This window comes from Cynoglossus semilaevis, chromosome 10, assembly GCF_000523025.1.
Source record: "Cynoglossus semilaevis isolate Cse_v1.0 chromosome 10, Cse_v1.0, whole genome shotgun sequence".
Taxonomy (NCBI): Eukaryota; Metazoa; Chordata; class Actinopteri; order Pleuronectiformes; family Cynoglossidae; genus Cynoglossus; species Cynoglossus semilaevis.
Genome location: NC_024316.1, coordinates 237,647 through 250,012, shown reverse-complemented (window position 1 = coordinate 250,012; position 12,366 = coordinate 237,647). Strand labels below are relative to the sequence as shown.

The 12,366-nt window shown below is 38.3% G+C and overlaps 2 protein-coding genes across 2 annotated transcripts in view; both read right to left on the bottom strand.

Moving 5' to 3' along the window:
- Positions 1-7,039, bottom strand: part of tfe3a (transcription factor binding to IGHM enhancer 3a) — a 13,025-nt gene extending 5,986 nt beyond the window's left edge. Inside the window, exons 1-6 of the mRNA XM_008317879.3 lie at positions 6,738-7,039; positions 1,739-1,837; positions 1,577-1,642; positions 1,243-1,420; positions 936-1,142; positions 747-845 (exon numbers count right to left, since the gene is read on the bottom strand). Coding sequence (XP_008316101.1) covers positions 747-845; positions 936-1,142; positions 1,243-1,420; positions 1,577-1,642; positions 1,739-1,837; positions 6,738-6,874 — 786 coding nt within the window. The 5' untranslated portion in view covers positions 6,875-7,039. The remainder of the gene's footprint in view (positions 1-746; positions 846-935; positions 1,143-1,242; positions 1,421-1,576; positions 1,643-1,738; positions 1,838-6,737) is intronic.
- A 1,595-nt stretch (positions 7,040-8,634) lies between these two features.
- fgd1 (FYVE, RhoGEF and PH domain containing 1) overlaps positions 8,635-12,366 on the bottom strand; it is a 19,463-nt gene continuing 15,731 nt past the window's right edge. Inside the window, 3 exon segments of the mRNA XM_017035653.2 lie at positions 8,635-10,363; positions 11,503-11,649; positions 11,741-11,899. Of these exon segments, the coding sequence (XP_016891142.2) occupies positions 10,088-10,363; positions 11,503-11,649; positions 11,741-11,899 (582 nt within the window). The 3' untranslated portion in view covers positions 8,635-10,087.

Here is a 12,366-nt window from a genome sequence, read left to right as displayed (position 1 = left end):
TCCAAGTCTCTTTACATTTTGTCAAGTCGAGTATAAAGTCATCAAATTGATGACTCGAGTCTGACTCGAGACCAAGTCATGAGACTCGAGTCCACACCTCTGGCTTGAACATTCCCACTTTTTGCATATAAGCCTCTACAGTGGACGCCTGAGAATCCACTGTAGAGGCTTATATGCAACACTGCCTTCAAAACCTATTCTTATCATAGAAAATGACATTTTAATAGCTGTCCACTGTAGTGACCGTCATGCATGAAAGGGTTAAAACACTGTTTATGTTCTGTTGCGGTCGATGGGGCTGATAATAAAGACCCCAACTTCCCTGTTTCTGTTTACCTCTGCGGTGGACAAGCACAAAGCGAAGGGAGTTAGCCCCGGAGCTAATGTTAGCTTCAGCCCTGGAACAGATGACTAAGTGTCCTCTGTGCGGTCAGGGCGCCGTAGCAGGACATAGCTAACGTGTAACCAGTTGTGTAACAGGCACACGGGGAAAAAAGCATTTATTTAATTAAAAGTGAAAAAAAATAAAAACTTTCTGTGTAAATATCACACGTTACAACACTGACACCTGTGGCTTATAGAGAAGTGCGGCCTGTATATGTCCAATTATTTTTTTTCTTTTGAAATTTTGTGGGTGCGTATATTCAGGTGCGCTCAATAGTCCAGAAATTACGGTACTCATTTTCACAACAAATTGAATTAAGGGTTAGGTTTCATCAGACTCAAGTCTAAATTTGGTTTATTACCGTGTTAGCAATCTGAAGTCCGGAATCATTAAATGCCAGAAATTCATCGTTGAGACTTGATTCCAATCTGATGATGTCATCAATGACCATCTCTTCCATCTAAAACGACCAATCAGAGGTCGGAGTTGTTAGAAATCATTATTCGAACAATAACATCACTATCTACAAAAGAGTGCACAATGATCTCACTTCCTGTTTACGGTCCACGGCAGTCAGCTGGGGGACAAAACTCAGTTGGGAAGAGGAGACTGGCAAGACTGGCAAGGCTGGAGCTGGTCGATCATTGGCTGTTTTAGTGGCACTGACGCCCTGTGCGGTGGACAGGTACTGGCGTACTTGCTGCCTCTGAGCTTGCTGGATGTGGTAACGGGTTGGGTTCTCCAGGTGAGTCTGCACCTGTAGCACAGTTCCATTGCAGGAAATGTCAAGTCAATGTCATTGAAATGTACAACTAAACAGTTTTTTTTTTTTTTTTTTTAAATCATCCTCCTCATACCTTTAGCACCTCCACAGGAACCTGAGCAGGAGCTCTGGAGGAGGAGGACACAGATACAGATATGGGGGACGAAGTGGAAGGGACAGAGTCTGCTAGACGGAGCTTGTGTTGTTGCTGCGTCTCCTTTTCTTCCTCCTCCAGAGCCTGCTGACGCATCAGGTCCTGGCGCATCAAAACCCTGATGGTGGGGGAAAAGACAAGGAGTAGGAATAAGAAGAGTGGGGGATAAAAAGATGACAGAACTCTGGATTAAAGATTGCATTCAAACAATGGAAATGTTCAAACTGTGTTAGACCAGAGTATGTTTATGTGTGTGTGTGCGTCTATGTATTACCTGGATGACATCACTGACGGTTGTGAGGAAGATAACGATGGAGAAGATAAAGTTCCAGCTAACGTACTTAGGAATGAGAAAAAAAAAATGCATAAGAACTGAGTGTTTCGATGAACAAAAACAAGTTCTATGCGCTTGTGTCTGTGCCTGTGTCTGTGTCACCTGTTGCTAATTGGCTGACTTTTGATCTGGTAGTAGGCATCACAGCTTGATGGCAGCAAAATGTCCAGCTCGATGTCAGCCACAATCCCAGACTCCACCCTGACAGAGAGGAAAAACAGCCAATCAGGAACCTTCTTCCACAGATATGTTTTTAAAGCTGCTCCAATCTGCATGAACACATAGTTCTAACAGGCATACTGCGATGCGTATTCCATATTAATAATAACACCTTACTTTACTGTACAGTAAGAATGAAAGTATGTGAATCGGTTGTAGTAATTAACCTGTTTTACAGCTGAATATGTTTATTTTTTTATATTCTTTTAGGCCAAACGTTAGCATCACCAGTATTAAATGGTCTGCGATTTTCAACAAAGAAGTATTTAAAGAGATTCAAAGAGAATGCAATGTAAGGCAAAGCTTTTTCTCTAATATGAGGGAATACTGTAGAGGTGGGACCAAGTCATTGCTTTGCGCAAGTCACAAGCAAGTCTCAAGTCTTTGCACTCAAGTCCGAATCAAGTCTCAAGTCAAAACAGGCCAAGTCCGAGTCGAATCCAAGTCAAGACTGAAAAGTGTCAAGTCAAGTCCCAAGTCCTGCCGTTTCTGTTTTCGAGTCCTTTCGAGTCCTTCCACTCACTGCCACTCGTTTTTTGTTGACCATATCAGAGTTTTTAAATCCGAACAACACGATCTTTGGTATAGTTTTCTCGAACCCGCGCATTGTTCGACAGCTCTTTCTCATTGGTTGTCCCGCAATTTGTTTGGCTCGATATTATTGCGTCAAAACAACGTGGGTCTAATTTGATTGGATGTTGTGCCGACAGCATATACACACACAGACGCACACACGTACACAATGAGAGATACAGAGCGCTCCTTAATAACTTATTTTATAATCTTTGGGTTTTGGAGAAAGTATCAAGTCTTGTCGAGTCAAAGGGCTCGAGTCCAAGTGAAGTCACGAGTCATTGATGTTAAAGTCCAAGTCGAGTTGCAAGTCTCTTTACATTTTGTCAAGTCGAGTCTAAAGTCATCAAATTGAGGACTCGAGTCTGACCCGAGTCCAAGTCATGAGACTCGGGTCCACACCTCTGGAATACTGTACTTCTCAAGTGCCTTACAGAGGGGCCACAGCTATGACGGAAAATAGTTATGCAGGTTATTACTCTGGCTTACATTCCTAAGAAAGGAATTGGACACACATAGTGGCGCTATTCCACATCTGTTGTACAGCTGGTCCGTACTTAAACACAGAGTTATGTTCAGAAGACCCCGTCATTAAACAATTTCGTCATTAAACAAAACCCCCGTTGACGTCAACTTGCCCGCGATTTTGTGCCGAGGCCATTTATACTGTACTATTTTAGCTTTTCTCTTTTTCTCTTTGGTAACATTTTATTAATACAAAGTGACATAAGATACAAAACAAACAATAATAATAATGTATGTACTTTACAGTACAGTATTTAGCCCAAGTACTGAAAATCCAAAATCAAATGTAAATGAAGCTACAACACATGTCTAGACCAATGGCTTTCTGTTGCTTCTCAAAAATGAAACCAGCAGGAGAAGGTGTGGTCGTGCGTTTTCCAGTTTTACATCATGAGGGGGATGAAATTGTTCCGTTTTGTAATAACTTTACAAATTGAAGAGAACACTTGTGAAACTGTTGGACTGCACAAGACACGTAGGACTGGGTGGGTGAGTTGGTCAGATGGGTGAGGCTAACGCTGCCTGTGCTATCTCCCGAATCTCTCCACCAGGTATGCACGTACATATGTTCGTAGTCACTCACAACTCCACTGCCGGTTTATTCCGGTCACCATAACAGCGAATCTTTGGTGCTAACCACATACTTTCGAAAAGCCCCGCCGTAACTTTGAGTCATTGTATAATGAATACGTTGATAAGTGAGGACCGGCTGTATATTTACCTATCTTGTTATTTACAGCTGGGTACCTATTAGTGCTCCACAATTAATCAAAACCGCAATTGCAATCGCGATGTCACGCTTTGTGATTACATAACAATTTAGTGTAAACAAATGTGGAGCCACATCCACATGGGCTAAAAAATGTATCCTACTACAACTTTTACTGAAATATGTCACATATATCACACTAAAAGTAATAAAAATATAACCACTATAGATTCTTTTTTTTTTTTTAATTATCAAGTTGAACCTTGCGAAAATACCTCTATTATTTTATTTATTTATTTTTATCAAGTGGTAATTGGAAGGTTTACCAAACCACCAACAGAAAGGTCTTTAGGTTTACAATTGTGTTACTGCCTTATCACTTTTCAGAAATGGATTTGTTCTTACAAATAGCTTTATTTTTGAACTTTTTTTTTTATATATTAAGTTATAAATAAAAACAGTATCTGCAGGTTTTGTATTTTTTGTTTCATATTTAAATGTATTGAGTTGAGAGTTGAGAAATATAAAAACTATCATTATCGCTAATGATGTCATATAGACTCATGACATCATTCATTTATATTGTAATTGCAACATTGTCCACAATTGCACATTTTCAAATGATGGAAATCGTGTAGCACTAGTAACAGTCACTCCATTTTTTTTTTTTTTTTTCATTTTTCACCCAAAATATGTCATAGTTATAAGCTTATTTGTTTGGGTTTATAAATATCAGATATTTATAATTGGGGTGAAAAAAAAACAAAAACGATTCACATTCAAATATTTTTTAACGACTTAGTTCTCAATAGATGGTTAAAGAAAAAACAATTCAGCCTGCCCCATCCTCACTAAAGGCAAGTGTTTGGGAGGATTTAGGATTTTACTGCCTCGAGGGGAAGCCAGACCTCGATAAGGAAAATTCTTTTTAGAATTTTCAAAAAAAAAGGTGAAGTATTTTGGGAAATACAACAAATGTGTGAACTCATATGTCACGCCATCATCCATTTTTTGTACTACCAATTACCTCAGACCAGCCATTTGTAGCTAAAGGCAAACATTTTCAGTTTTGTTTCGGTTTTGAATCTTGAGTCTAAAAATCAATGCTGAATCGAATCGCGGCATTTTCTGAATCACGCACCCGTTTTTATAACGTTAATATTTACATCGGTATTAAAGAAGTGTCTAATAAATCTAATAAAGAAATGTGGGCCTATTCTGGCAGCCACTATATACTGTTGGCAAAAGTTTAATTTAATTTTTTAAAAGTTTAACTTTGTTTAATCTGGCTACACGACATGTGACTTTACTGTGGACAATGAGTGATTAGCAAAAAGTGCCAAACTGTAAAGACTTGACAAGTATTTTGCTGTCAGTTGTTCGATCAACTCTATTAAGGTGATAATAGACCTGCTGTGGGTGTTACCAGTGTGTGCGTTTTCTTTTTCCACTCTCTCTCTCTCTCTCTCTCTCTCTCTCTTACTCACCAAAGTCTACAGTGAAGAACCTCCCCCACTGCAATAAAATCAATAGTCAGCAGTTTGACTCTGCACTTCTCAAACATCCTGGTCTCTTTTTTTGCAGATTCGTCAGTCTTTTTGTGGTATTTGTTCTTCTCTTTTGAACCGATTCTCTAGAAGCCTGTAGCAATAACTTAATAAACATAACTATTGAGACCAGTTATAAAAGTCAGTGCTTTCATTTGTTTGTTTAGGAGCAGCACAAGGATTTTTTTAAAAAAAATTTTAAAGGCCATTACAGATACAACTTTAAACAAACAAACAACCTTAGACTTCAGCAAGAAAGAAATTAGATGAATTTGAAGCAATGATATGTTTACAAACATAACCACAATTAAATAAATCTTCTAATTATTACACACAATTAATCATTAAATGTGTCTGCCCGTAGTAAATTTAGTCCTTCACCGGTGTATCGTAAAGTCTTTCCAGATTAAAAACAATTCTGAAAAATTGATATAAGAGAAAAGTAAGTGTATAAAAGGTTTGTGAAACACGAGTCTGTGATAGCTGATGTTTTCATCTTTTTGGTTATGATACTAAGTTATACATTTTATGTCTGTCATTGTATCATCATAACTAATTGTATCATATCACACACTGGGCACAAATGACACAATGTCTTTGTGTCTCCATTTCAGCTAACCAGAGAGCACTGAGCGAGTTTGTGTTTCCCCTGGGAATTACCAGATATTGTGTGTGTGCGTGTGTGTGTGTGTGCGTGTAGAGAGGGTCAGAGGTAAAAGTTCAAAAAGCAAAAACAACAACCTTAAAAGCTCCACAGGCTTTCACCACTGCCGCACACTTTCCATTACAAAAACATACAACCGAAAACTTCAAATGAGTAAATTTGTGTCATATTCAATATTATACAAAATATTATATTTTTATATTATATCAATTTCACATTAATTTTCATCCCGTAAATTTGTGTCATATTCAATATTATATTTTTTATATTATATCAATTTCACACTAATTTTCATCCAGCCTTTAGCTAGCTTGTTTGTTGTTTTTTGTTTTGTTTTTTTGCTATTTAGCCTTTTTGAGTCGAATCTTAAGCTTAGATGTGAGCGGTAAGCGTCAATCCTCCTATAAAGTACGTCACACTCTTATTGATATACGATATGTGGCACGGTTAGTTTTAATCGAATACCTTTATAATCAAACTTTAAATTGTCTTCATTTTAACATTTACCTAGGTAGCCAACCGCTATCACTAAACAAATGCAATTGAAATGTTTTGCATTTTGTTCCACATGTGTCACGTCTCATAATAACAAGCGTATGATATAATATAGTTTTTAAGATATTTACATTTAGCAGTTACATTCGTGATTGTTTGTAAATATATCCCTAACACAAGAGGCATAATGTGTGACGTCGGCGACTTGGTTAAGGAATGAATGAAGTCATCGACATGTCTAAAACGTGTTTGAAAGAGGTTCAATCACTGTGCTAGTCAAAATGTGCGTTTAAAATAGGGCTTTAACTCAACAAACAACACACTAAGAGCAGCAGCAGAAACAGTAAATTCCAGGGGTTACGAACTCACTGGACCAGATTAAGTATTTCAGTCGAGTCCAGGATGACAAGGACCGCCTGCGGCTGATCGATCTCGTCCTCCTCCAGCTCGGGTCCGGTTCTCCCCGTCTCTTCGTACAGAAGATTTTCCGGGCTGTCGGCAGACATTTTATTGGCCTCCAACCAGAACCAAAAAGAGTACCAGATTTTTTTTTTCTTCAGCCCGCTTCCTGAACTCGTTCAGACACTTCAACACGCGGATGACCAATGCGGGAGGACCAATCGCGTTCCCCACGATTTCTCTGCTGACCAATGAAAAGAAGCAAGTCGGTGTGCTCGACAATGATTTGCTTGTGCTGCCTTCATGGTCTCACGAAGAGTCAGACTTTTTTTTTTTTTTTTAAGTCTTTTGTTGTTTTCGCGAACTGTTGATTGGTGCTTCAGGTCATCCCATCTGAACCATAGTGACAGAAAAAAGAAGGCGGGATTTATCAACCTTTCAGTCTTCTTTTTAAAAATAGTTCTTAGCTGTCACCAGGAAGTTAAAAAAAAAAAATACACTCTCTCCTTCATTCATTCACAAAACGTTCTTGTTGCACTGAGATCATTCATTGGGTCATGTGTATCCTCTTTGTGGCTGGCAAACAAACCTTAAGTTAATTACCATCATCAAGTGTGCATCGCAATGTTACCAGTATGTCAGATAATAGTACAACCGATGCTATTTTATGTCATTTTAAAAGCCCGATTTTGTTTATAATTACATTTTTATTTATTATTATTTTGTAATAGTTGTAATAGTAGCCGTAGTAGCAGTTGCAGTAGTAGTGTGTAGTGATAGTAGCGATAACATTGGGGTAGTAGCAGAGGTGTGGACTCAAGTCGCATGACTTGGACTCGAGTCAGACTCGAGTCATCAATTTGATGACTTTGGACTCCACTTGACAAAATGTAAAGAGACTTGCAACTCGACTTGCACTTTAACATCAATGACTCGTGACTTCACTTGGACTCGAGCCCTTTGACTCGACAAGACTTGATCATTTCTCCAAAAACCCAAAGTGATCTGTGTGAATATATTATTATTTTATTTTATATAAGGACTCGAAAGGACTCGAAACAGAAACGGCAGGACTTGGGACTTGACTTGACGCTTTTCAGTTTTGACTTGGACTCGACTCGGACTTTGCCTGTCTTGACTTGAGACTAGACTCGGACTTGAGTGCAAAGACTTGAGACTTACTTGTGACTTGCAAAGCAATGACTTGGTCCCACCTTTGGGTAGTAGTGCGGTGGTTGAACTACTAGTAATAGCCACATAAGTTGAAAGTTTTGGGATTACACCGACTACAATAATAGTCACAACTGCAGTAGCATCTTTAAACACATTTTATTTCTAACCATATCTTTCATTTTTTGTCTTTAGTGAACTGGTGTAACTAGACGTTCATTGAACTAAGTAGTTACTGTATAGCCAATTGAAGCAACAACAGAAGTGGTATAAGCATTTGGCTATAGTTTAGTCACCCTAAATTGGTGTAACTGGGCTGAAGTGTCAATCAAATTCCAAACTAAATCCTGCAGCACGGACTGTGGAAGCTCATCCAAGATTAGCATGATGAGATAGCATTGTTATTTTTCAAAAATTATACAATTCTAAGGTGCTAGTGTTGTGAATATCTTTATAACCCAAGTATTACATAACAAGGAAAATCTTGCAAAAGTTACTTACTCGTAAATTGGACATATAGATGGATAGATAGATAGATGGCTAGATGGATGCATGGATGGATGTATGGATGGATGGATGAATAGTTGGATGGTAACTGTTTATTTATTTAACTATTTAAACTATTCATAAACCTGTTCACATTGCAATGATGATCATCTATCTACATCAAATGACAAGACGATACACAACACTGTAACATATTAAATCTTTATTTAAATTACAATTTAAATTAATTAAAAAAAAACTTTTGAGGGAAAAGTAACATAAGTTAAAGATGGTCTATTATTAATCATAAAATATTAGGCAAAAACTATCAAAGCCACATTTCACTTCATTTGAATCTGATCTGACAACTAGGATGCTGGTAAATTATAAAATAAATGCTTCTGAGGAGAGAAAGGAGGTGCTACTACAGGACGAATACCCTTTTCTCTCAGTTACAGGTTGTTTGTTTTTTTTTTTTTAAAACCTTTTTTTTTTTTTTTACAAAATGGTAAGTTTTCTGCAGGAGTGTTGCAGCATCCCTTATCTTTAAAATGACACAATCTGAGTACGATTCGTGTTCAATTCGCAAAGACACCTTCAGCAAGTGAACAAATTTGACCATATCACACACTGTTGTTCATTATAGTCACAAGCCAAAAAAAACGTCTTTTGTGAGAGCTTTTCGCATATAGCGGATAAACCATAAACATGTATGCTTTTAAACACCGTTCTAAATGTGGACAGAACTTTAGTTTTTAGTCTTAAAGACTGCAAATAAATTGATGGACATAACCATATTTTGAAATTTAAAGAAAAAGAACTGAAGAAGCCTCTTGGATGAGAGGACCTAAAATCACTTCTCAAACCAAAAATGACTGATTTGACATTACAAGGACACTTTTGTTTTTGTTCATTAAGTGCTGCCTTCATCACCATCACCTGTCCCTGTAAGAGAAATCAGTATTTTTTTTATCAATAAACTTTTTGTTCGGTTTGGATGTCTCTAGCAAGACAAGCCAATCCATTGCTCGTTGCAATGTAAACTTTCACCACTGTGTCGCTCAATACACCAGACCTTTATTATTTTAGTTATGTCGCTTCTGTTTGTGCAATCTTTTATGTTTAAATAATTACATATAGTATAAACATGAGTAATTAACTCGATAAACAATACGATCAAATATTAACATATTTTCCGGTTGTAAATTGTAAATTCGTTTTTTTTTTTCTGTTTTTTTTTCACTATTATAAAGACAGTGTTCCAGTACCACACTTCATGAATAGGACAAAAAGCTGCAGCATTCAGACTGGCAGTCGAGTTCAACCAATCGTGTGAGGTGAAGAAAGCAGTCAAATTCTTTAACAACATCAATCTAAATCACAGAGAGAGATGCAAAGCGTCCTCATGTTAAAGAATCCTCTCGGGCCGCTCGTAAGTAAACATGGACTGTGGTTCAAGACACTCCACCCACAACAATGTGCACCAAGATGGACAAATGGACCAGGACCATCTCGTGTTTTACAGCAGGTAGGTCATGCAAATTTATATAACTGTTAGAATATTGGGTGGGGGGTGTGTGTGTTGTGTGTTTGCGTTTAAAAGCGACCAACGGGCCTCATTTAGCCCCGTCATCTTCACTGTTTGGGTTTCTTGTCCAATATAATCATGTGTGTACAATCTCCAAAGCCACTAGCTCCTCCCCCTCTTCCTCGAGGCTCTCTATGATTGGCGGTTGTTGTGGATGAGGCTCCTCCCCCCGACCCGCCCTGGACAAAACGTCCATCCAGCGCTGTTGTACCTCCTCGCCCTCGGCACTGAAGTACAGGGTCAAGTGACTTTGAGACATTTTGAAAGCATGACGTCGCTCCAGGCGGTCACATGACTCAGGTAAAGAGACTTCAAAGCCAATCAGAGGTATGCTGCGCTGTGCCTTCACATCCTGGAAAAACCCACAGGAGAGTAAATCACTCGCAGTGCATCAGGGATAACGTCACCAACATTATACTTTTATTGCAAACACTTTGAAAAATGTTTTCAACTATTTTTGGCCTAATTTTTAGTAATATTTAAACGTTTTAGCTAGTTCTCCCATAACATTTTTTTTGTTATATTAAACTTTTTTTTGGTATATTAGTTACATTATTTTAATACATTTAAACCTTGAGCCATCTTAACATCTTACTTTTAGTTACATTTTTATATCCCCCTGCTAATTCCCAAAAGGGAAGTCCCCAAAGATAAATAAAGGACAATCTATCTATCTATCTACCTATCTATCTCGCTAGCTAGCTAGCTAGCTAGCTAAAAATTACGTAAGTTAAGTTAATACTAAATTTAACAGTAGGGAATCAAGTACGTACGGGTCAACTCTCTTCCCTCCCTCCGCACATGCCGCCATTAGCCGCTACTGTATCGTCTGTCTCGAAGGTAAGAACTCATAATTAAAAACCACATTTTATTTTATATCACAGGAATTATGGGAAAAAGTATTTGAGATACAAGCACCTCGAGTTACGAGTTACCTGGAACAGATTATGCTCGTATCTTGAGGTTCCACTGTAGTTGAAAAGAATTATTGTAGATAAATGTGTTGTCTCTTTTTCTTGTAAGTTTATTTGCCTTGTTGATTTTACGGCAGTTTCTACAGCCATCTTTTAAACTATGACTTGCTACCTTTTACCTTACAACTTGGGAAAATTTTCTGGCATAATTTTACTGGGTGCTACCTTTTACCTTACAACTTGGGAACATTTTCTGGCATATTTTACTTTTTTTTTTACGTTTTTTTTTTTTTTTACCAATAAATTAACTTTTCTGATGAAGCTACAACTATATTTTTCTAACAATCAAAGCTTGTGTGATCAATTAGATGAAATCTTTTTATTTGTAGTTTCTGTTGGCAACCATAGAAGTAATATATGCCTTGGTTAAATTGCAATTCTATTTATGGACTATATTTAATAATAAAGCTGTTCTGAAAGAACTTTTTTTCCAAATTTCTGATATTTTTCACAACTGTTAAAACGTCTTTCTGGCCATCTTTAGCTAACACTTCTGCAATCAGAAGACTGTCTGTACCTGTGGCGCTCCGTAAATGTAAAGCACCAGCGGCTCATTCTCAGGGATGACGAACCACGCCCTCTGCCAGCCCCGCCCACTTCCTTTTTCCATGTGTTGAAGAAAACTACACATGACGCTATTCTCCGCTGCAAGTGAGGCCTGTTTCTATGAGAACAAAGAAGACAAGAGGAGTGAGATCGTTAGCATCCGCTTTTGCTGCGATCACATATTCACGTTATGGGGCTGTCACACTAACCTCCAAGATGGATCGCCTTCTCTGTGTGCTAGAGCCTAACATTCCAACGGAAGGAAACACACCCACCAGAGTGGCATAGCAGTCCATGCAGACACGATTGGTCCGATTGTTGTCGTATGACAAACGAGCACGGAATTCGGAGCATTTTCCGCAAACCACCTGTTGTGGATATGAAGAAAAGCACAATCAATTCCACTCATATTCCCGGTCTGGACTGTGATTTAGTTCCCAATTTATGGATCAAGTTATTGACTAATCGGATTGAATTGGTTTGGTATTGTTGCCAAACTTTCTCTGCTGGGCCCCCATTTGGTTCAGAAGAAAATGTTTTCTCTGCTGGGCCCCCCTTTGGTTCAGAAGAAAATGTTCTCCTGCTGTTGTGCATTTATGTCTCGTTCGTTCATTCCATTCAGGTCCCACCTGCAATGGTACTGGGACTCCCCCGGCCCCCTAAAGGCCCGCCCCCAACTATGGGAACCTCTGGTTTACTAAATTAAGTCAGACAGAACACTCTTGGCTTGGGCTTACTGGACTAAGCTGAGATAATTGATGGGGCGCATTTGCTAACATGCTAAGAGCTACACTATATGACCAAAAGTATTGGCTCACCTGCCTTGACTCCTACT